This window comes from Aythya marila (genome assembly GCF_965140915.1).
Source record: "Aythya marila genome assembly, chromosome: 2".
NCBI classification, from domain to species: domain Eukaryota; kingdom Metazoa; phylum Chordata; class Aves; order Anseriformes; family Anatidae; genus Aythya; species Aythya marila.
The window spans coordinates 61,578,972-61,602,544 of record NC_139043.1 but is presented as its reverse complement, the minus strand read 5'-3'; the positions used below and the strand labels follow the sequence as shown (position 1 = coordinate 61,602,544).

Below are 23,573 nucleotides of genomic sequence, written 5' to 3'. Positions count from 1 at the left end.
ACAATGCTCGCACCCGCGGCGGGGGAGGAGCAGCCGAGGGGCGGCCACGCTGTGGGGACGGTGGCCCCGGTGCGACGTGGCGGCGTGGGGAATGGCGGAGGGAGCCCCTCGCCTCACGGCGTGTCGGAGTGGGAAGGGTGGGAAGGACCGCCAGGACCGTCTGGTCCAACCGCACCTCTACCACCAGTGTCACCCGCTAAACCATGTCCCCAAGCACCACGTCCAACCTTTCCTTGAACACCCCCAGGGATGGTGACGCCACCACCTCCCTGGGCAACCCGTCCCAGTGCCCAACTGCTCTTTCTGACAGAAATGTCTCTTCATTCCCAACCTGAACCTCTCCTGGTGCCACTTGAGGCCATTCCCTCTTGTCCTATCACTAGTTATCTGTGAGAAGAGGCCGATCCCCAGCTCCCCACAGCTTCCTTTCAGGTGGTTGTAGAGCGCAATAAGGTTTCCCCTTGAGCCTTCTCTTCTCCAGCCTAAACAACCTCCATTCCCTCAGCTGCTCTTCACAGGACTTGTGCTCCAGGCCCTTCACCAGCTTCGTAGCCCTTCACTAGACATACTCCAAGGCCTCAATGTCCTTCTGGTAGAGCAGGGCCCAAAACTGAACACAGCACTCGAGGTGTGGCCTCACCAGAGCAGAATACAGGGGGATAATCACCTCCCTGCTCCTGCTGGCTACGCTATTCCTGGTACAAGCCAGGAGCAATCAATGCTGGTGGCAGGCAACTGCACATTTTTCGTATCTTCTTGCTCTTGCAAGCCATGGTAATGACAAACAAGCACTGCTCACATTTGGATGGACTGATGGAGAACGGAAACCACTAAAGTCAGGCACGCCACTGTGGCGACAAATGCTTGAGTGCCTCGGTCGGCAGGACGAGAGTTCATGGGCCCAACTCTCCAATCCAGTGCATCTGACACACAGCTGTTTCACCCCAGCACCAGAAGGGATGCAGCCAAATCAAATGTTTTTAGAGTGCTTTCAAAAACTCTTGTATAATATTGACATATTGCCAGGAAATGGCTGCCGTTAGGTGATGTAACCCGTGAAAAAAGCTAACACCTCATGCAGCTCTTTAAAGATAACCAGATTTGTGGTTACAAATCACATCCTCCTTCCAACAATAATCAGGCTGCAAGTTCCAAATCAGCCTTGTAAAATATCCTTTAAACAAGCTGTTTCAATTGTCTGGCAGTTGCCTTGATTTAAATTGCCCTTTTTGATGTTGTTTTGTATAGGCACGCACTATTTTCTCAAGGACAACTCATAGCTCACCACTGGAGCATGTTGACACAACCAACGTGAAGATAAAGCTTCCACTGCATTTGGCCATTCTTTTTGCCAGCTGGCAACGCTTCCTTTCTCTGTTCCCATTTATTTAAGTTCAATGATTTTAAAGCAATTCCCCTTGGACTCAATTTATATGGCGTTTTGTACTCATTACTCATCATATGTGTCAATAACTGTTCCCCACTTCTGTTGTAATTACCACTGCCTCAAACTGCTGTAGGTTACACTGGTGTATACTGACCCCAAAAAGAGCCACGTGTCAGTTCTGTGTTACAGAAACAGCAGGTTTCGTGCCTCAGCTCCGTTCTCTCTGTAGCCAATGCACCTTATAGCACATGGAGAGACCAAGATAGTGTTCAGACAGGTTGATGTGAATGCTTTCTGTCCTCCTTATTTTATTCAGGCAGCACAGAGGAAGCTGAATGCCAAAGATGCCCTGTGTTTCTCCTGGAAATGGCATTCCCAACAATTCACTCTTTTTCAAAGCATACACACACACAAAAGGAAGTCTTATTTGTATGCCAGTTTGTTTGAACATGAACCCAGCTTCCCTGCAGGCATTCTGGGGGATGCCGATCCCTATCAGATTGCCTGTCCTTCAGTCAGCCTGACACACAGCCCTGACTAATCCAGGGTGAGCAGGGGGGATAAGCACAAGCATGCCTGAAGCTCCTGCTCTGACAGGGAGGATTATGCTTCCCAGACTTAAAAACACAGTACAGTTAATGTCCATTCTCTCTCTGAAAACTCAGCTTTCAGGAATGTCACAGGTTAGACATAAAATGAGGATTAAAGAGCTGGGATTTATGCCTTTGCACTCCATCGCCTTTTGTGGGATGTGGTGTGCCTCATGTAATGTTCAAGGGGCTGCAGTTCTAGCTTTGGGCTTCACTACGTCAAATTAAAATGTAACTCAAGGATTCAGTGCTGTTTCCAAGTTGTTTGAAGGGCAAGGAAGTAAAATGTCAATGCTGATTCTCTGCCTGTGTATCACAGCAGCACTACTATTAGAGCTTGTCACATGGAGGAGGAGAAATCCAAGAGCTCAAGTGGCAAGAAGGTAGATAAGAAAATTCCTTCACACACTGCTAGGATGAATCATGTCTCAGGACCACTGAAGAGAGCTGAGGAGCATGCTGATAAGTCATTTCACATAAAGAATAATTTATGGTAACATGGGAAAAGGAAATAAAGTCTTAGCTTGAATCTGAGGTAGGCAAGAAGCTGCCTGTGTGTAACTCGAGATCCTTCTCTGTTACTTGGAATGTGCTTGCAGCCAAGTGCACGGCGGTTATGAGATGGTGGGCCTAATGTAAATTAAAAGGTTTGGAATACATGCACTCACATAAATATAGGAGAGGTAGTGACTAGAGAAGTATTCTGCTGCGTAGCCTTTGGATCTAACCAGTACCTAACCACTTAATTACCTAGCGTAGAGCTAAGATTACAGGCCTGAAGATTCGGTCCCTGGATGCCTGAAGTATGTACAGTGTTTTGATATGGAGGTTTTCTAAAAAGGTAACGTACAGAGATAGAAAAATATAGAGTGGATTTACAATGTTTTCTAAATACTCGATCAAATATAGAACAAGAATAACAGAGGTAGTCCCTTTTTTCTTAGAAAGATTATGTCACACATTGGAGATTGCAGATATCTTTAAATGATGGTATGCAAATTTAGAGAGAACTCAGATACTGGAAGTACAAAAGTGAGAGCAATGGGAAACAGCTTGAACTGATATCAAATCCAGCTTAAAAAATGTCTCTGCTTTTAATCAATAAGTAATATTCAGAGAGCTCACAGTGTAATATTGTTTGGGGCTGTACAAACTACACAGGGACTGTGTGAAGGGACTCTGAATTATTCTGTTCTGCAGTTTTCCACAACTGTTCTTCTGAGTATATATGCTCTATAAAACTCTGAAGAAGCTGTTTAGAGAATAGCTTTGGGTTACAACTGGTGTGAAAGAACCACAGCGCTCTCCCTGCTGAGCTGACTTTCAAGAAAACAAACAACAACAACAAATATATATATATGTATATATATTTTAGGGACCTTGCTGGTCCCTAAGAAATGCTGTGACACAGGGCTCTTTCCTCGTCAGAGTCAGGCTGGATTGATCAGCCACCTCCACAGGCTATTTAACACACAGATTTTCTACCAATTGTTTTCTACTACTGAACTGGCAGCAGTAATAAATGCAGCAGTGCTCAGAGAATGGGAGAAATGGGTACACTTCAAATAGCTGATACTGCAGATAAATATCACTTAGTCTGATTTATCTTCAGTTTATCTGCTTACACTCTTCAGTTCACTCTCTATAGATATTATAAGGAAAGTCAAACAAGTAGCAGGTAACGCAGCGAACCACTGTCCTCTTCCAGAACCTTTACAGTGCCAAAGAAAGTCTGACTTGCCCTCAGGTACTCAGTAACTCCCGTGTTGGAGGTCACAGCATAACGAGATAGACAGACGGAGCTGTTTTAATTAGTGTGTATCAGCCAGGTGTTGAAAATCTGCCACACCAAATTATTATCCAAATGATTTAGCAAATCTGTATCATTGTTACTGACACAGGGTAGACAGCACTTGCAAATCTCCACTGAGGCAGTGGCTTCCAGCAGACCAACACAAGGATAGCCAACTGTTGTCTTCCACCAAGTCTCGCTGCTGTTTGTAAGGTAAAAGACTGCCGAAAGCATAAGCCTAGACTGCACACTTTTGAGGCATCAGTCATGCCTTCCTTTGCATTTGGATCACAACTATTACAGTTTATCTACTACTAGAAGCAAACATATAATTATAGCACACCAACCCTGGGCCAAAGTAATTTCTAATTACACTGGAGCAATTGTGTTTGCCTCAGTGTAGATGTGCCAGTGCAAAACTGTGGAAAAACTACTCTATGCATCCACAGCCAAGAGAGTTTTTCTACTGTTTCTTGCAGCTAGGTATTTAAATGCTATCAATTTCCATTCAGTGTTCATGCATTTATCAAGCGCAGTATATATAATATGTGTGTGTGTGTGTGTTAAAAATGAAAATGCCACTATTCGTGTTTCACAAAAAGGAAACTGACTCAATGAAACACAAACCTAAATATCATTGGAAATAGAGACCAGAGGTTTAAAACTCGCTTTTTCAGGAAAGCTGAAGTTTCATCAGAAGTACTAAAATGAGTTACCAGATATTCAGAAAAGTTCATCTCCGTAGGGGCAAAATTTCTGACAATCCGCTCATAAGTTACCTAACTTGACACAGAAAGCTGGAGACAAAATGGGAAACATGCCAGATAACAAACCATTAAAACTCATATAAACAAAAGCCTATTCTAAATACATTGCAGGTATCCACAAAGTCAGAGCATGGTTTTGAAACTATGTAGTGGTTATATTAAGCTGCAGAAAGACTTGGCTATTCATAACAAAGGATGTGTGTGCTTAAGCTGCAGGTTTTCAGCAGTCCTGGCTATCGGGGGAGGTCCCAGTTGACTGGCGGCTAGCAAATGTGACGCCTATCTACAAGAAGGGCCGGAGGGCAGACCCGGGAAACTACAGGCCTGTCAGTTTGACCTCAGCGCCAGGGAAGCTCATGGAGCAGATCCTCCTGAGAGTCATCACGCAGCACTTGCAGGGCAAGCAGGCGATCAGGCCCAGTCAGCATGGGTTTATGAAAGGCAGATCCTGCTTGACGAACCTGATCTCCTTCTATGACAAAGTGACACGCTGGGTGGACGAGGGAAAGGCTGTGGATGTGGTCTACCTTGACTTCAGCAAGGCTTTTGACACCGTCTCCCACAGCATTCTCCTCAAGAAACTGGCTGCTCTTGGCTTGGACTGGTGCACGCTTCGTTGGGTTAGAAACTGGCTGGATAGCCGGGCCCAAAGAGTCGTGGTAAATGGAGTCAAGTCCAGTTGGAGGCCAGTCACTAGTGGCGTCCCCCAGGGCTCGGTGCTGGGGCCGGTCCTCTTTAATATCTTCATCGATGATCTGGACGAGGGCATTGAGTGCACCCTCAGTAAGTTCGTAGATGACACCAAGTTAGGTGCGTGTGTCGATCTGCTTGAGGGTAGGAAAGCTCTGTCGGAGGATCTGGATAGGCTGCACCGATGGGCTGAGGTCAACTGCATGAAGTTCAACAAGGTCAAGTGCCGGGTCCTCCACCTGGGGCGCAATAACCCCAAGCAGAGCTACAGGCTGGGAGAGGAATGGTTGGAGAGCTGCCAGGCAGAGAAGGACCTGGGAGTGATGGTGGATAGTCGGCTGAATATGAGCCAGCAGTGTGCTCAGGTGGCCAAGAAGGCCAACGGCATCCTGGCTTGTATCAGGAACAGCGTGACCAGCAGGGCTAGGGAGGTGATCGTCCCCCTGTACTCAGCTCTGGTGAGGCCGCACCTCGAGTACTGTGTTCAGTTTTGGGCCCCTCGCTACAAGAAGGACATCGAGGTGCTTGAGCGGGTGCAGAGAAGGGCGACGAAGCTGGTGAGGGGCCTGGAGAACAAGTCCTACGAGGAGCGGCTGAGGGAGCTGGGCTTGTTCAGCCTGGAGAAGAGGAGGCTCAGGGGCGACCTTATCGCTCTCTATAGGTACCTCAAGGGCGGCTGTAGCGAGGTGGGGGTTGGTTTGTTCTCCCACGTGCCTGGTGACAGGATGAGGGGGAATGGGCTTAAGTTGAGCCAGGGGAGTTTTAGGTTAGATGTTAGGAAGAACTTCTTTACTGAAAGGGTTGTGAGGCATTGGAACAGGCTGCCCAGGGAAGTGGTGGAGTCACCATCCCTGGAAGTCTTTAAAAGACGTTTAGATGTAGAGCTTAGGGATATGGTTTAGTGGGGACTGCTAGCGTTAGGTCAGAGGTTGGACTCGATGATCTTGAGGTCTCTTCCAACCTAGAAATTCTGTGATTCTGTGATTTTCATCCTATGGTCTGTGGATTTTATAGGCTCCTCCTGCTCCTCCTGCGCAAGAAGTAAGGAAGCCTGCTGTATGCTGGCCTAAATTCCCCTAGATGAGTGGGTTGCATCTAAAGAAAAAAGAAAAAAAAAAAAAAGCAGAAAATCAATGAGCTAAACATCAGCCTTATGCCATACAAAATTTGGAAAACAGTGAACCTTTCATAAGCAGCACGCACAATCTCACAACTGTTTTGCTCAAGCTGTGGGAATGAGTGGTTCCTGCAACCAAGGATCCCACTGTTTTTCTTAAATGTATTAAAGACAAACATAGTCAAAAAATAACTGGATAGTCTGCCTATTGTTTTCAACAAATCAAAAGGGAGGGCAGAAACATTATGCATTTGTGTGAAGACTAAACAGCTTCCCAAGCAGCAGAGGCACTAAGGTCTGGAAAACAACTGGTCCCAGTTGGGTAACTAACATGCCAAAGTTTTATCACACCCTATCTGTACTCCGTCTGCTAGAACTGTTATGCCTCTGCAATTAAAAATAGTCATGTTTTGTTCCAGCATTCTTCTCAACAAAGCTGCCTTAATAAAGTTGGTTTGTAAATTAGATGTGGACTACGACTCCCAGCCTGAAAGACAGAACCCTTGCGCAGGAAATTTTCAGTCACCATCCCACCCTCATCCCCTTCCCATAGCATTTTGTGTAAAAAAAAAAAAAAAAAAAAGCCTTTTGGAAGCTGCATGTCTTGGGAGGAGAAGAGGGAGCAGTTCCTGTGCAAACAGCTTGGCAGAAGGTGAATTATGCAAACTTTCCTGAAATGTAAGGGTATCTGTTCTCCCAGCCTGCATTTTGAAATGGGTGCATTACAAGCTTGTTTTGCCTGTCGTGGATGAAAGGATTATTTGCAGGGGTGATGCAAAAGAGGCAGGTCAGGTCAATCACTTCTCTGCATCACAGCTGCAAGTGGCCACTGCCTAAGCAAACTGGAAACAAGACACCTTGTTATTCTTCCCCTCCTACATTGAGACTCATTTGTGAATTCCCTGGGATTCACAACAGCCTGAGTTACAGAGGTATAACTGAGGTGTTACAGAATGGTGCTCACTGGTTCTTATCAGTGTGTGTAGGCCTAAAACCAGGTGCTTGTTGGAGTTCCAGTGCAGGATCACTGCAATCATCTCTGCTAGTTAGTAAGCATTTCTTGACTCTTGCATGGCTTTGTATTTACTTTTTGCATCTTAAGAGAGAAAAGTCACGTATTTAGATGTCAAGTCTTAACATTTCACTTCCACTAAATATTTCAACATTATTTCAGAAATAGATTCACAGGATATTAAATGCATTTCTGCACTTGTTTCTGACAGAAAAGAGCCCATGTCTTGGACGATAGTAGTGTGATATTCCAGTAACCTCTTTCAGGCATCTCATCTATGTATTAAAGATGATGGTTTTAGGCCCAGACTTACAAAATTGTGTGCTTTCAGCTCACAACCAAACCTCAGTGTTTGCATACAGCTGGTAAGATCATACTGAGTGCTGAGTGCTCTCTGATCCCGTTCGTGTTCTGCAGGGCTGTTGCTCCACAAGTCACAGTCTTTCTTGCCTGCATTCTCCACCAATTGTTGCAGCGAAGTTTTATTGGCCTGTCTTTATGAGCAGGGTCCAGACAAGCCTTCCCTGTCACATAGAGAAACATTCCATAAATATAAAACCAAGAATTAAAAGACTTGGCAAATGAAAGTGTTAATATTAGTTCAGTTACAATCATAGATTGGTTTGGGTTGGAAGGGACCTTAAAGCCTCCCACCAGCCCAGGCTGCCCAAAGCCCCATCCAGCCTGGCCTTGAGCACCTCCAGGGATGGGGCATCCACAGCTTCTCTGGGCTGCCTGTGCCAGGGCCTCACCATCCTATGAGGCACACTACAATTACTGTATGCAACCTTCCCACTACCTATGCCTTTCCCTGGTATCATGCTCATCTCTCCACTGTCCCTGTGGGTTCAAAAGTCAATAACACCAGTTGGCTACAGTAAGTTTTCAGCATCTGAAATTCTTTGCCGTGATTACAGTGTTAATATTTATGATTTCTTCCTCCTTGACAGAAGGAGGATGTTGATGTTGTGCATTTCCTCCTCCTAACTTTAGGTCTGCTTGGGGTCATTTTCGTATGTCTGCTAACAAGTTCTGTTAGCTTATTCCTTCTTCATTGGTTTGCAATTCCATGCTACATCGCAGTTTAGTACTTGCTAGACACTCTACCTACAGTGCAGACATGTTCTTTGCTCTCTTCGCTATCTCCCAAAATATATTTACTCCACTTGCAAGACCTCATTCCTTCAGTGGCCTGTAGTTGACAGTTTACATCTGTAGTCCTGCGGCCTCTCTTATTGTCCTGTGCTTGAATTTTCCAAGGCCTCCACTGTTATCTTGTATTTAGGGAGGCCCCAAATGTACCTTTTTCTTTCTTTTTCTTTTTCTTTTTCTTTTTCTTTTTCTTTTTCTTTTTCTTTTTCTTTTTCTTTTTCTTTTTCTTTTTCTTTTTCTTTTTCTTTTTCTTTTTCTTTTTCTTTTTCTTTTTCTTTTTCTTTTTCTTTTTCTTTTTTTTTTTTTTTCCCCCACAGCTTTGTAACTGTTGTTTCCAAATAACTTGTTTTAATGTTTTATTAACACAGACAACCACCTGTAGCCAACATCTACTTGTTTTGTCAATATCCCTGGTACATTACTAAAATTACTTCATTACTGGGCAGAACACCTCTCCTTTCTGAGTTTATTCAAGCATGAGCAAAAAGCACAAGGCTGTCAGGAGAAAGCCCCATTAGAGGATGCTAAATCGAATTTTTTGCACACTACACAAGTGACATACAGGAGCATGGGACAGGCGCAAATCTGCTTAGATGCAGACTGGTCTAGAAAAGAATATGTTTTCTGTGTCTGTAACGATACACCTATCCTTTCATTTCTATATCTGTATGGTTACAGATGACAGTAACCTTCAAGTAAAGGTAACCATGAGTGAGTGTTTCTGGATAGCATTTGTTGCAAAACTAGCAAGCCACAGGAAAAGAAATAAAATATTATTTTTGTGTGTTTGGCATGAATTCAACACTTTAATACCAGAATTCCTTTCTCATTCCCCTTCTCTTCAGGGGCAGTCATGCGTCAATGAGACACTTGCTTCACTACTTCATTCCTGCTACTCTAGGCTTTCTGCATTACCTTCTTGACAGGGCAGGGAGAGAAGAAGGTGAAGAACAGTGATTTTCCATTTATTCCTTTTCATTTACCTAGAAAGAAGCTGCTGGTAACTTGATATATGGCAAGTGTCTTAAGCTTAAAGAGCTGCGAACTTTGGATAGTTTTGGGAAAAATAAAAAAACACCCAGGGTTTAAATGAGTACAGCTGTTGCACATGGAACTAACTGATCAGCAATTTTAGGAAGAGAAAGTCATCTTCCTTTTTAAAAGAGGTGACAAGCTCAACGAAGAAGCTTTGCCTTAAACTTTTTAGATTGTATTTTTAATCACTTTATTTCTGTAGTTTCTGTGACCCATTCAAAACCACTGGAGCCTTTTCAGGCGACTCAACCAATGTTCCACTGGAAAGTTGGCAGCTCAGAGGGGACATACCAAGGGCAGATGCTGGCACTGGAGCTGAACTTGCCTACTTTACTTGATGCACTGGGCATCATACAAACAGGAACTGTTTTACCAGTCAGCATATTATGGAATTTCAGCAAGCAAAATTCAGGAAAGGAATCTGCTTTTGCAAGGGAAAAGTTCTTATAAATCGATCACTGATTTAGAATATTGCCAAAGCTCAGAAGGAGGAATTTCCTGCAACTGAGGAAAAAGGAAAAAAAAAAAAAAAAAGTAAGAAAAGAAAAGACATGTCTACCAGGCATACCAGGCAAAGAATCTGGCCTCAACCCCTCCTAAAGTCAGTAGCAAAACTCATGCTAATTTTGATGACAGTAAGACTATACTCACTGGGGGCTAAGCAGCAGTATATATAGATTTAATACATGAGAAACATCCAATCTGGAATAATTATCATCCCTCTAATAATGGGTTCAAATTGCAGCAATCCTTACTTAACCTCTCATCTGTCAGAAACAGATAAACAGAGAATTATGGATTTCTTTGCATCTGGCTGTTTTTTTCAAAACCAAAGTCCTACCCACTCAGCTTGGGCACCAGCAATCTCACAAATGACGGTACATTTTATAAGAACGTGGGAGACTGTCCAAGAATTGTCAGCCAAAATTTCCCTTCCCCACTCCCGTTATACAATGTACCATTAGCATCTGAGTGTTCCTACTACACACACGGTTTCCAATCATGCTTAGTCCTTACTGAGGCAAACTCCATTGAAGACTAAATGAAACTCTGCTTCAGAAATGACACATTTGGGGCTTTCCATCAGTATAAAACTTATATCCCCATCAAACAAAGCCTCACTCTTGGAAAAAATGGCAATGGTACTTAACACAAAATGGCTTGGAATATATACAGTTATTTGTATTTATTTGTAAAGACCAGAAAACAAAGGGCATAAACTCACACACACACCAAAAAAAAAAAAAAAAAAAAAAAAAAAAAAAAAGAGCAACTTACCCAGTGACTTTGTGTCCCTAAAGTTTTAAGTGAAATAAAATACTGAAGAAAGATCAGATTGTTTTCACTAAGTGGTGTCTTGAAGAGACAGTGAGCATTAATTACAGTGCTGATGGAACTTTGTATTACTGCTACGAACTCCAGGTAATCCATACGATAGTATCTCCACAGAAAGATGGAGGGAGTTCATCCATACAGTCAACTACCAGAGGGCTGGAGGACAGAATTAATTCGTTCCCCTTTGAAGTATCTTCTTACCTATCTTTGGAATAGATTCAATAAAAAGACTTCAGTGTTTAAAATGGGATGTAGTCTTATAAAGGGACTTTAACCTAAAAACTTCAGTTCATATAACTACACGCAGCTGCTGTCCAACCCTAATTTCCAAAGACCTTTCCTTGCTTATCTATTAAGCTTTCCTGCAAGTGCCTGTTTTTGAATACCCCTAGAAACCTGGTCTTTACAGAAGCAAACAATTCAGTGCCTAATTCATATCTGCGCTTGGTTGGTATGCAAAACTTCGATGTTTTTCTGCCCAATTTTCCAAAAGGCTTGCCCCTGTAAATATTTACAGAGTCCTGAACATGGACAGGATCACACCTGCCTGTACAAAACGCAGCTCTGACCATCATGTTCTTTCAGACATTTGCTCCCTCACTCCCTTTATGTAGTGATCACGGCAGTGAGCACCACAGCAAAGGTTCAGCTGTGTAGGATCACTTTTCACAGCTGAAGTTGGAGCATGATATTGTCAGTTAGTGTAGTGGTACTATATCTAGTGTAATGGTGCTAATTGAGAGGGAACTGCGCTCTGGCCCTTGCTCATAGCATTGATTTTGTATTTTACAGTAAAAAGTACAGTTTCCAGTATTGGAAGTTCTGAGGTCAGAACCAGCCAAGGTACTGGGGACACTCTACGCTGAACATTTCCTATCAGCTAGTTTTAGGCAGCCGCAGGCCAGCCACACTGGGTTTAGACTGTGTTCTGCTCAGGCCGCTGCGTGTTCTGGATCCCATTATGAGGTGCTTAAGTTCCCATGGAGTTGAACACGGGTTCTGGATTCCTCTCCTGTGCGTAATATCTGACACATAATCAGAAACAGATCCAGGCCCAAAGCTCTAGTCAGCCAAAAATGGAGAAAAACGGTTTGGCTGACATTCCACCAGAGTTACACTCTCATAGGCACAGTGATGCCTATGGGATGACATAGATGCAAATTAATTTGGCCCCTGTATTGTTGTTTGTAGTTGAAACATTCAGTTATTTATAACGAAAATGAAATTGTGAATGAAATATTATGAAACATACAGGCCTTTCAGATAGTTCAAATTGCAATAGCACATGAAATGTTTCTGGTTAGACGTTTTGGTGAGGCTGGAATTAGAATGCCATGACAGTCAGCTGTTTTATGGTAAGACAACATTTCCCCCCAAATTAACTTCTTAAAATGTCTGAAGCACTATAGTCAAATAACGAAAAATCCTGCTAAGTACATGAAACTAGATCCTAAGCTAATATAAATCCTTAAAAAAAAATAAAAAAATACAGGTATTGAGGGTCTTTGCTCCAGAATAAACAGAACTGAAAATAACCTTTTCATTTTTTTTATTCCCTCCTTCTTCACCATTCATTATGTTTTGATCTTCTCTCTAAGGACTGATACTAAAGCAATTAGCCCTTTGGGTTACTTTGCAACAGTCACAGGAATTTAGGGCTTTTCTCAGCAAAGAAGGAACGAGAAACGATGGACTTATCTACAAGTGAGGTGTTGAATTATCTTCTATTAAAATGGTGGGAAAAAAAGTCTCACCTTTCAGCTAGGTACTTTTGTGCTGGGTACTTGTGATACAATTCATTTCTAAGACAGACGAGGAAATCAACTAGAAAATTATTTGTATCAAACCAAAGAAAGAACAAGTTTAAATCACTGTGGCTGAGAAGAATTAGGTACCTAGCTACCTGCTGTCTGCCCCATTAAGTTACTGTGGTAAAGAGTATTACAGAAATACCCTGATTTTCTCAGAAATTAGAGCCTGGGTATACAAGCCACCAGGAAGCAAAGAATGCAGCGTAGCTCTTGCTAATTTAACAGTAGAAAGAGTACAATATATTGTGGCCTGTCCTTTTGCCTCTGCTTGCAACCATCCACTGCTGTTGAGACTGCCACACAATGCCTTTTGTCTCTGAATTTGCATCAATTTCTGTATTGAGGCTGAAGTCATTGAAACCATGACAAATTACGATGGTCATCTAAGCCAGGCCCCTAACTCCTCCAAATTGGCAGAGCCCTGTTTACATCAGCTACAACAGGTCAGTCAAGGGTATTTGACAATAAGACTGGTATGGTTTCCTGATATCTCCTCTCTCTTTAGCTATTGTACACATCCCTCCCCTGGAATACCATTCATAAACTGGAAACGCTCCATCATAGAATTAATTTGCTTTTCTGTCACTGTCCTAAAGCACCGGAAAGCTGCTCCAGAGCTTGATTACTCCGTTGGTTAGAGAATATGAAGTAATAGGCATTTGAAACTAGCAAAACAACATTGGAATGAAAGGGGGCCCACACGTCTATTGTATCACTTGAGTTTGCTGCCAAAATAAAGTCTCTGTTTAGTAGGCATCAGCCCAGCTGGTACGTAACTTTTAGTAACTATTGCCACTTCTCTAAATAGAGTGAAACATTGATACTGTCTCATTGAAGTTTTTTCAGACATTTTAAATACAATTTTGGTGCCAGGAAGTATTTCTCCTTCTTCATTTGTTGCTTGAAGGGATTGATTGCGATTTGACATGTCAAGGGATTTGACACGACAAAGGGATGTCAAGGACAACAAGAAGGGTTTCTTCAAATACATGTATATCAGTAGAAAAAAAGAAGACTAGGGAAAATGTCGGCCCACTGCTGAATGCAGCAGGTGTCCTGGTGACAAAGGATATGGAGAAGGCAGAGGTGCTGAATGCATTTTTTGTGTCTTTACTGCTAAGACCAGCCCTTAGGAATTTCGGAACCTGGAGACAAAAGAAGTCCAGAGAAAGGAGGGCTTTCCCTTGGTCGAGGAGGATGAAGTCACAGATCATTTAAGCAAACTTGACATCCACAAATCCGTGGGCCCTGATGGAATGCACCCACAGGTGTTGAGGGAGCTGGCCAATATTTATTGACAGGCCACTCTCCATCTTCTTGGAAGGGTCATGGAGAAGACGTTGGTAGCTTTGTAACAGGGCGAGCTCTCTGTATTGGTGCCTGCCACGAACAGGCCCCCCTGGGCCCATGGCCTGCCCTGTAACCAACATTTACACCTGGTGCCATCTCCCCTGGGCACCATCTTCCTTCGGGCACCATCTTCCTCTGGTGCCATCTCCCCTGGGCGCCATGTTCTCCTGGACACCATCTCCCCCCGGTCACCCTTTTTCCTTGGGTCACCATTTTCCTTGACCCCCCTCAGAGTGTAGACAAGGACAGCACCATTATTTATCATTATTATGATTATTTATTTCCTCCTAGCGGTGCTCTGCGGGCGCAACGCCCCACAGCACGCTGTGTTTAGGCGAAGGCTGCGGGCAGGGCGGGCGGCCACCATCCCGCGCCGCCCCACCTCAGCCCGGCGGCGGGCAGGGGGAACCCGAGCGGGGGCCGTGGCTGCCATCGGAGGAAGTCGGCGGCCGGCAGGGGAAGTGAAACCGAAATGCGCAGCGTGGAGGGTGGGGAGGGAGGGAGAGAGGGACGGAGCGGGGCGGCGCCGCGGCCTCGCAGCGCTCCGCTGCCTTTCGCCCGCGCCTATGTCCCGCAGGGAGAGAAGAGGCCGGGAGGAGGAGGGGGAGGAGGAAGAGGAGGCGAGGGGCAGCCAGGCGCGGCGCAGGAGCCCGCAGGAGCCGGCGGCGAGCGGCGGTGGCAGGAGCCAGGGCCGGCATGAGAGGAAAAGGAAGAAGCAGGAGGCGCAGCAGCTCCAGAAGCTCCAGCACCTGGAGTCCTTGTAAGCAACGGGGAAGGGGAGGCCGCCCCCGGGCTCCCTCCCCTGCCCGGGCTGCCTCTGCTGGGAGCCGGCCCGGCGGGGTTTTGGGGCTCGTTTTGCAGCGCAGGGAGGGTGCCGTGCTTGGTGTCTTTGTGCAAATAGCTGTAAATGTGCTTGTAAATATGCCTCCCCGGCCCCCGCGCCGAAGCACTGGGCTTTTGGGGTACATCCCGGGGCTGTTGGCCACTGCGCCCTGTAAGCCCAGCGTTTCCCTGCTTTCATACCGAAAACCTCCTGCCCTCAGCAGTGTCAAGGGACAAAAGCAGGTCATGAGGAGTTATCTTTCCACAGCAGTCGGGTCCACCGTGCTCCCGCTTGCCTAGCTGGGTGACACGCAGGGCCTTGTTCCTACCAAGTGTTAGGTGTCAGGGATGTCAGGAGGACTCCATCGCCACCAGCAGTGGATCCACTCAGGTCACAAAGATTCAAAACGGAGGAGAAGTGTGCAGCCTGTCTGTAGATCTTAACTGGGGATATTCATAATATCTTTCCCAAACATTGCCCTTTTTGCACATAAATAGGTCTGTGTTTCATGTGTTTGCCTGCCCTGCCTAGCCAAAATTTTAGTTCAGGCAGGGCAGTCAGTGTCTCCATTGTCTCTGTGCCTGTCACCAAGGCTACTGGTGTGTTACAGTATTACTGTAGCACTTGCATTGCAGTGACATTTGCAAAGCTGCTTCATGACTTTATACTGGTTTGTTGAGGAAAACTGGGTCTCTTCTTACAAGTGATTCCTAGAAGTCTGGGAGTTGGAGCATAGAATCAGAAGTTGTTCAGCTGGTTTCCACTACAGTGGATTCAAATAAAAAAAAAAGATAAACCGGTTTGAGAGATGCCTGATGACTCCATCTGTACTCCACAGTGCTATGAAGCACTTAGGCTGTTTTATTGAAAAGGGTTTTAATGTAATAGAAAGATCAGAAGGTTGACTGGAATGTAATTTTTTCTCTCTCAAGTGAAAGTCAAAATTTGTTTGTTATGACAACTAAAACTAATCAGCACTCAAAAAGTTGTTAAAGATTATCCCATTCTGTTTTGGCATTTAGCTCCTAAGTATGTACATGCACTTTCTCTGTTACTGTGTTCTACAGAGCACCTGCTTGCTATTTGGATTTTAGTGAATTTTGTCTTCTGCAGAAATACCGCAGGAAATCCTGCAGGTGGTACTTCTGTCAGTAACATTACATCCTTACGTTTAATATTCAGAAGATGACAAAGTTGTTATTTTACATTATATATGGGTGGCAAAGCTAGAAGTGAGGAACGGTCTGACTTGACATTTTCAGCTGGGTATGTCTGTGATTCAGCAGTGATGGAGTAAAGAAATTTGGATCAGTGAGATCTTGGAGCAAGGTGCTACAGCGAAAGGTGAGAGAATTGTGTGTTTATGGTGGTTCAAGCTGAACTGGGTGTACTGCACCTCCTTGTAAAGCAGGGTGATGAAAATAGCTGTTCCCCCCAAAACATATGAATCTGAAGAATGTTAACAAGAGATGCGTATCTTTATAGGCAAGCATGTGGGTTTGGAAGCACTTTGTCAGCCTGCTTGCACCCAGGTATCCATGTTCAGCTACCATTGGCAATTATTGATTATGTAAAATTTAAGGGAAAATGTGAGGTGAAAGTTTTGACTCTATACTATTGAAATACAGTGTTTTCTCAATTTATTTGTTTATGCAAAGCTACAGAGTAAAAATATTTATATTGCTTTTCAGCTATGAGAAACCTCCCCCAGGACTAATTAAGGTAGGTAAATATACTGCAGTACATTTTTAGTATTACAAGGGATTTTCAGAGACTGTCTTTTAGCCATTTATCTTAAGTGTCTAGGTTACCTATATAAATTACAGAGAGAAGTAAGTAAAGTCCAGAGGACAGTTGAGAGCTCCTCAGTTACAAGCCAACCTCTTTGACTTACTAGGTGCAAAGAGAAATGCCCAGAATCAGGTATGTTGATACCAGTTCTTTTGTGATCTCTTAGCGCACAAAATTAATGTAGTATTTAACAGTGTAGACACAGGGAAATCATTTATGGTAAAGCAGACTTTCAGTTTGTGTGACATCTTTTCAGCATTCTTCCCCACTGTTTATGCTCAAAATACTTGTGTAAAAATACTTTCATAATGATCATTGCTATTGCCAAATTGATATAAGCCATAAGCTAGTGCTTTTAACCTAAAAAATGCTGCTTTGTGTTGTAAAGGCTGTTTCTGTTCATTATGCTTTGTTATAATGGAGAGGAAGAAGAAATATCAGCTTATCTGATAATTTTTCGTTACTATTATTTATTGAAATAAATTACTAGAATAAATGGACAGGAGTGGAAGTAATATATCAAGAAAGTGTCTGAACCAGAAAAGTCAAGGGCAAGGGAGAAAGAAGATGACTTAAGGATTTTGGATCATATTTATTTGTTACAGAGAAACCAGGTTCCCTGTTAAATGAAGGCCTGTATGCTTGGAGTATTGATACTTATAAAACTAAAAAAAAAAAAAAAAAAAGGAAAAAAAAAAAAGTGATTTTATTTTCTGTATCTTTTTCTGCAGGAAAATGAAACAAAACCAGAAGACTGCATCCCTGATGTACCAGGCAATGAAAGCGCACGAGAATTCCTGGCCCATGCCCCAACAAAAGGGCTTTGGATGCCTTTGGGAAAAGAAGTCAAAGTTATGCAGTGTAAGGCTGAAAATGTTCCAGATGTCATTGGACCTTCATATAGCCATCTTTTTACTCTGGGGGAGGGCAGGATGTCTGGTGGACAGATGACGAGATCCAGGTAGATTGGCATCACATTGATATAAAAACTACCAGTATCTTGAAGGCTGTGATAGCTTTCTATTATATGGAAGTTAATATATCAACGTAACACTTTTGTATCTCATTTTTTCCTAAAATTGAAAATATTTTCCATAAATAAGTTTTTTTTTTCTTTTTTTTTTTTCTGTACTCTGATCTGGCTCAGATGCAATTCACTGCTGCTTCTTTTTTTAAAGGTTGGAGGTGTAAGCGTTATGGACACAGAACAGGAGATAAAGAATGCCCATTCTTTATTAAAGGCAATCAGAAATTGGAACAATTTAGAGTAGTGAGTACATATACTATAGTATTATTGCTTGTATTATTTATGTTGATGATAGATAATATTGCAAGTGAAGAAAAGCCTGTCAGATGATGCTCTATTAAGGACTTTTCCGCTGTCTCTAGTATAATATAGATGCTGAAAATCTCCTCATAAAGAAAAAGCTATAGATGTGGTTGGATGTTTGGCTACTTTACAGAAAATCTGCTATTCAAGTGGAAAAAAAATAATATTTATATTTAAATTGGAAATCTTCAAGAACCTATTTCAACCATTATATCCAATCAACTTTAACAGCACAATTTTTTGTGATAAAATGTCAACGTAACAAAAAATGCTTAGTCAAGCTTGAGCTGCCCACATTACAGCTGCTTCAAGCCTTCTGCTCTCATTGTGAACAACCACATCATGAAACTTGATGTCTAGGTCTGTAATCCAGCCATTGTCTAAAATTCAGGTCTCTTGCTACACGAGACTACATTTCAGTTTTGCAGATTCTTTCTGTATGACCTCTTTAACTTTTTCTGTTGCTCTGCACTGTTAAACTATATTTCAGGCTGTCATCACGTTGTATCTTAGGTCTTTCTATCCTTGAAAAATGCAATCTGGACTCATTTAAGTCCAACAGGAACACAACTGCAAAAGGGACTTTTAGCCCATACCCATGACCAGATTGCCTTAATTCTTAATTTTTTCTTAGGCTTCACTGTTGCATCAAACTCTTAGTTTATGTCCAGGCCCCTCATGGTGCATTCCCAACATCTTTCATTTGCTACTGAAATTTTAATTCCCACCTTTGGTCAGCATCTGATACCATTTCTCTGTTGATTTGTGCACTGAATCTTCCAACAGAAATGATCACCTTGTTCTTGCTGAATTCTTTCTTGGCATGAATTTGCCTTAAATATCTGCACAGTTTATTTACTACCTTCCTTCCCAACTATCTTTTTCTGCAATGCTTATTCAATTTAAAAATAACTGATTTAAGAAGCAATAACATTAATGCATAGCATGCAAGGACAGCTCCAACTTCGTTATCCATTTGTCTTATTATTCTTGTTCCTGTATTCCTGTGTGTTTGTATCCAGGTTTTTAAAATGTGCAAGGGCACAAATCTTAGTATTTTAAACCTCAACATTCCTTCTATGTCTAGCTACTGCTGTAGTATGTGTGTGGGGAGCTCTTAGTTAACTGTGACTGGAAAGGGACAGAGGTAATATACCTAAGGAGAGCCCACTCCAGTGATGTAACCAGATAAAATAAAAAATCAGTCCAGATGAATGATATTCAAAGTCTGATAGTATACTTGTGAATTAAGAGCTCATTAAGTGTATTTAATCGTTTTGATAACACAGTGGCTTTTGTTTTCTCTTTTAAAAAAGTCAGTGATATATCATTTGCTTTACTAACACTGGGTTTTGTTTTCCATTTTAAAGGCACATGAAGATCCCATGTATGATATAATAAGGGAAACTAAACGTCATGAAAAAGAAATGAGGTATGTGTCTCTGTAGTAAAATGCATTTTCAGTCTGTTTTTAATCTTGATAACATGATAGCAATTTAGAGTTTGTAGTTGAAACTTTAATGTTACCCTTACCAACTCAGAACACTTTTGATGGCGGTTTCTTTCTGTAAACTGAGATTAATGCATTTCTACTTTCTCAGTAATCACTCAGTGTACTTTCTACCTCTTTAATTCTATTAATTTATGCATCTGTTCCAAAACAAAAATTTAAAGGAGAGTCATTCATTGATGCCATAATATTTGGGTCCCTGGGTCTCATTCGGTTTTAGGTCTAATAAAAAAGTCATTTTTTGCACTGGCTTCACTGAGGTGCTTTTGTATCAAAGTGCTTTCAGTAGACATGAAGGGATGGATTTTAGAAAGCTAGGTCTAGGCACCTGATACTGTTCTTTATGTGAAGTCATTATTCAATGTATAAATCAGGAGACTTTCATGCTTTCTTATTTGAACTGTATCAGTGAGATTATTGAACTGTAGGTAGTGAGTAGATTAGTACTGCTAGTACAGGTATGTTGCACTTTTTTTTTGTTTTTTTTTTTTTAAAGCAAAATCTTGACAAGGATGTTGAAAACACTAGAATAAGCAAGTAGTCTCTCCCCATTTGCCAGGGATCCATGAAAGCTCACAAGAAGAATGCCTGTCAAAGACACCTCTAAGTCTGAAATAAAATCTACTCAGCTTCACTGACATCATCTCTATATCAGCAGGGCAATTCTTTTCATAATATTGTAATCCCCATGTGCACCTGTGTAATAGAACTTCCATTGGTGGTCTGGCAATTGCTTTTACCTCTGTTTTGAAAACATAAATTACAAATTAGCCAATACGCTTGTGTGCGATAATCTAGGGGATGGGAAGTCCTTCAGAACAAAACAGATGCTTGTCTCAGAAGGGGTTGTTATCAGTATGAAAATTGTAATGGGAGTTGTAATTCAGCAGAATAGGAAGCATTCCCCAATCCTTTGCATGAAGTTTCCATTTCTCAAGCTAGGAAGAAAACAGATCAGATGAAAGCTAGCATAAATTACTGAGAGAGCTAGAAAGTATTCTCATTCACATTTTTTAAACTCAGGATACAGCAACTGAAACAGCTCTTGGAAGACTCCACCTCAGAGGATAATGACAGCAGTGACGACAGTGATGAGGATGACGAAGATAGTAGCAGCTCCACTTCCTCAGAATGTAGAGATAAACACAAGAAAAGAAAGAGAAAGAAAGAAAAGAAAAAAAAAGAAAAGAAGAAGAAGAAAAAGAGAAAGCATAAGTCATCTAAATCTAATGAGAAGTTAGAAGCTGACTGACAGTAGTCACCTGCTACATGCTCAAGGACCCTTACTTGTGAACTGCAAGGAACGATCCAAAGAACGAGGAAGAAACCACCAGAACGGGCTTTAATAAACTGAGATCATACAGATGGAGACATATAGCAGCCTACACGGCTCTTCTTTCCTACCCCTCTGGAGTGCTGCAGCCAGGAAAGAGAGTGCTGCATTAAACTATACTCAACCATTCGTATCTTTAAACCCTAAAACCCGAGCTAAGGGCCATCCAATGGGGTCAGATTAGGCCTCTGCATTGCTCTGTAACTGCCCACAGAAAGCCATAACTACCAAGGCAGAATTCAGCAGATTACCTATTGAAGTATTTACCATACTATCAGTTAATTACATACAAAGCTTCAGTGCAAGGGGACTGCAGTTTGCACCATACGCAGATCTGCCAGTTCCCTTACAGTCCTTACCATGTTATGTGGTATTTTTTCCTGCATACTGCCTGTGCGCTGAAGTTTACTTACCCTAGCACTGGCAGCTGGGGGAAATAAAGAACACTGCTGAAGGGGAAGAGTTCATCACAGGAATTTAAGACAAAATCACAGTATCAGCAAGAATTGATTTTTTTTTGTAGCAAAATCTCAGTGTGATCAACAATAATAGGTACAGTTCTATAATACCTGAAGTGTTCCCCAAACCAGAGTATTAGGAGCCAGGTTTAATGATATTAGATGTTCAATTTTATTATAAAGAGATAAGTTTAGTTATTTAAAAAAGGGGTGGTTCATGTTGGAAATGAAAAAGATACATTTCTACATACATTTTAGTATCAGTTGTTTTGATACATTTGATTTTTTTCCTTTTAAAAAGGCCTGGGGAAGTAAATTCCAACTTATTTTGTATATTTACTAGAATTATTTCACATAGTATTTTGTGAATCATCCCACAAGAACATAAATGTCTAAGGGTTTCAGTATGGTTTTCAAATACATGCTTGTAAGTTGCAGAACAGCAGCAAAGAACACGTAAGCAGGAAGAAGGGAAAGATATGTACTCTACTTTAAAAAAAACAACAACCTTGGCCAGTCTACAAGGTCACTAATGCTCCAAGGCAAACTTAACTGGAAAGATAGAGATGTCAATACACTGCTTTAGAGTAAGCATCTTTTTGAAAGATCAACAGATAAAGGTATAGCAGTGCAAAGCTGTGACTTGAGGACCTAGAGGTTTATTGGTGCTTTCCAAAAGGGAAAAAAAACAGATTTGCTTTGAAAGGACTAGGTCATATTTGATCTCATTCAGCACTTAGTCTCTGTGCTTGTTATTATATTAAGCAAAGCATAATAAAGCTCTAACATCAGTAGCCATTGACAGTGAAATCAAGGAACCAGAGACACAAATGCATTTTAAGTTGTTTCCCCCTGAGTGCTTTGGAAGACAGGGAAAGCATACATTAAAATTTTTTTTTTTTTTTGATTCTACATTTCTAAGTCACTTAGTTGAAATGTCTTTTTTTTTTTTTTTTGAGTCATTTTGCTCTGGAATAAAACACGGTAGACAATGCTTATTTAGAAAAAAAAGATTCTTTACCTCATCACATTTGAGACTCCACATTTTCAATAAGCCAAAAAAAGGGCAAAAACCTGTTCATTGATAAAGCAGTTGAATGGTGTGCAACTTAAATATCACTATCTCCTAGTGACCTTATGAAGAACAGTAGCTTTTGGTGAAACTACTTAATAGTTTCTTATTCCCAGAGCTCAAATGTTTTGGAGTTCTTTTATCCTCTAGTATTATTTACTACATCTCTCCAGTGTGATATACTGATGACTCCTGCTAGTTAATGATTATGCTGATACAGAGAATTAATTGAAAGCTCCTGGTTCCTTAACCAGAAAGAAAACTGAACAGCTGAAATAGCATGCACAGACCTACATGTGATGCTAAGGAAATCCATACATTTATAGCACTGGTAATTGCTGGACAGATGCTGGAGGCTGCACTGTGTAAAGGCTTACTCTGATGCGTTCTAGAGAATCCTCACTCACGTTTGAATAGAGCAGAGTAACATAAAAGTCTCTTCAGTTACATTAGCTTTTGTCATCTAAGATGCTTCTAAAACCTAGTTCAATTAAACTAATTCAGCTTCCATTCCCAAGCAGAGGGATGACAGGCTAAAGGGGTCTCTCACCTTGGTCTGTTCAACAGGATTTTACCTACTAGGTATTTGAACAATCTATTTGAACAATCAAGAAAAATAATGCAAGACAACCCTTCTTTAGCACATATTAAGTGCAATTTAAAGGTTTGAGATACCAAATCAGTGTTCTGCAGACTTAGCATCTGTTTAACCTAGTATCTTCCTCCACTCATGGTCAATAGCAGATGCTTAAGCAACATAGCAGGGCAAACAGGACTGGTATTTATTTCACACACACAAAAAAAGCCTCTATTGCTTGTAGCATGGGTACTTTCAATCATAAACTATATTTTATTTAGTAGCCTAGTTTCTTTTACATCCAGACACTTGTTAAAACTGTTTCCTTCAGCAAGAAACCTCTACAGATTAGTTATGCAGGTTAAGTATTAATTCGCAAAGAAACGTTACTTGCTTTTGAGCTGTTCCCTACTAGTTTCATTTCATGCCCTCTAGTTCTTATACTGAAGAATATGTGAATAACTGATTCCTGTTCATTTTCCCCCACATCATTCTCAGTTTTGAAGATCTGGAATATCCCATACCTAAGAATTTTAGTAGGTCTCTACTCAAACTCATAAAAGTAGAGGCAGTTTCAAAGTTAAAAAGTTAGCACAGTCTCAATACTGTAAGCTTTCTAATAGCAGTGACTAGCAACCCCA

At 41.8% G+C, this 23,573-nt stretch overlaps 1 protein-coding gene across 2 annotated transcripts; it reads left to right on the top strand.

Moving 5' to 3' along the window:
• Positions 1-14,560: 14,560 nt before the first annotated feature.
• RP9 (RP9 pre-mRNA splicing factor) lies at positions 14,561-22,544 on the top strand. Of its 2 annotated transcripts, XM_082754854.1 has the most exons (6): positions 14,561-14,798; positions 16,553-16,583; positions 17,384-17,513; positions 17,831-17,922; positions 19,353-19,414; positions 20,516-22,541. In XM_082754854.1, exons 1-6 carry the CDS (start codon positions 14,605-14,607, stop codon positions 20,742-20,744), a joined length of 738 nt encoding a protein of 245 aa, XP_082610980.1. In that variant the 5' UTR covers positions 14,561-14,604; the 3' UTR covers positions 20,745-22,541. The 2 variants fall into 2 exon arrangements, with proteins under 2 accessions (XP_082610980.1, XP_082610981.1); XM_082754855.1 differs by lacking the exons at positions 16,553-16,583; positions 17,831-17,922 and having other exon boundaries at positions 20,516-22,544.
• Positions 22,545-23,573: the final 1,029 nt, after the last annotated feature.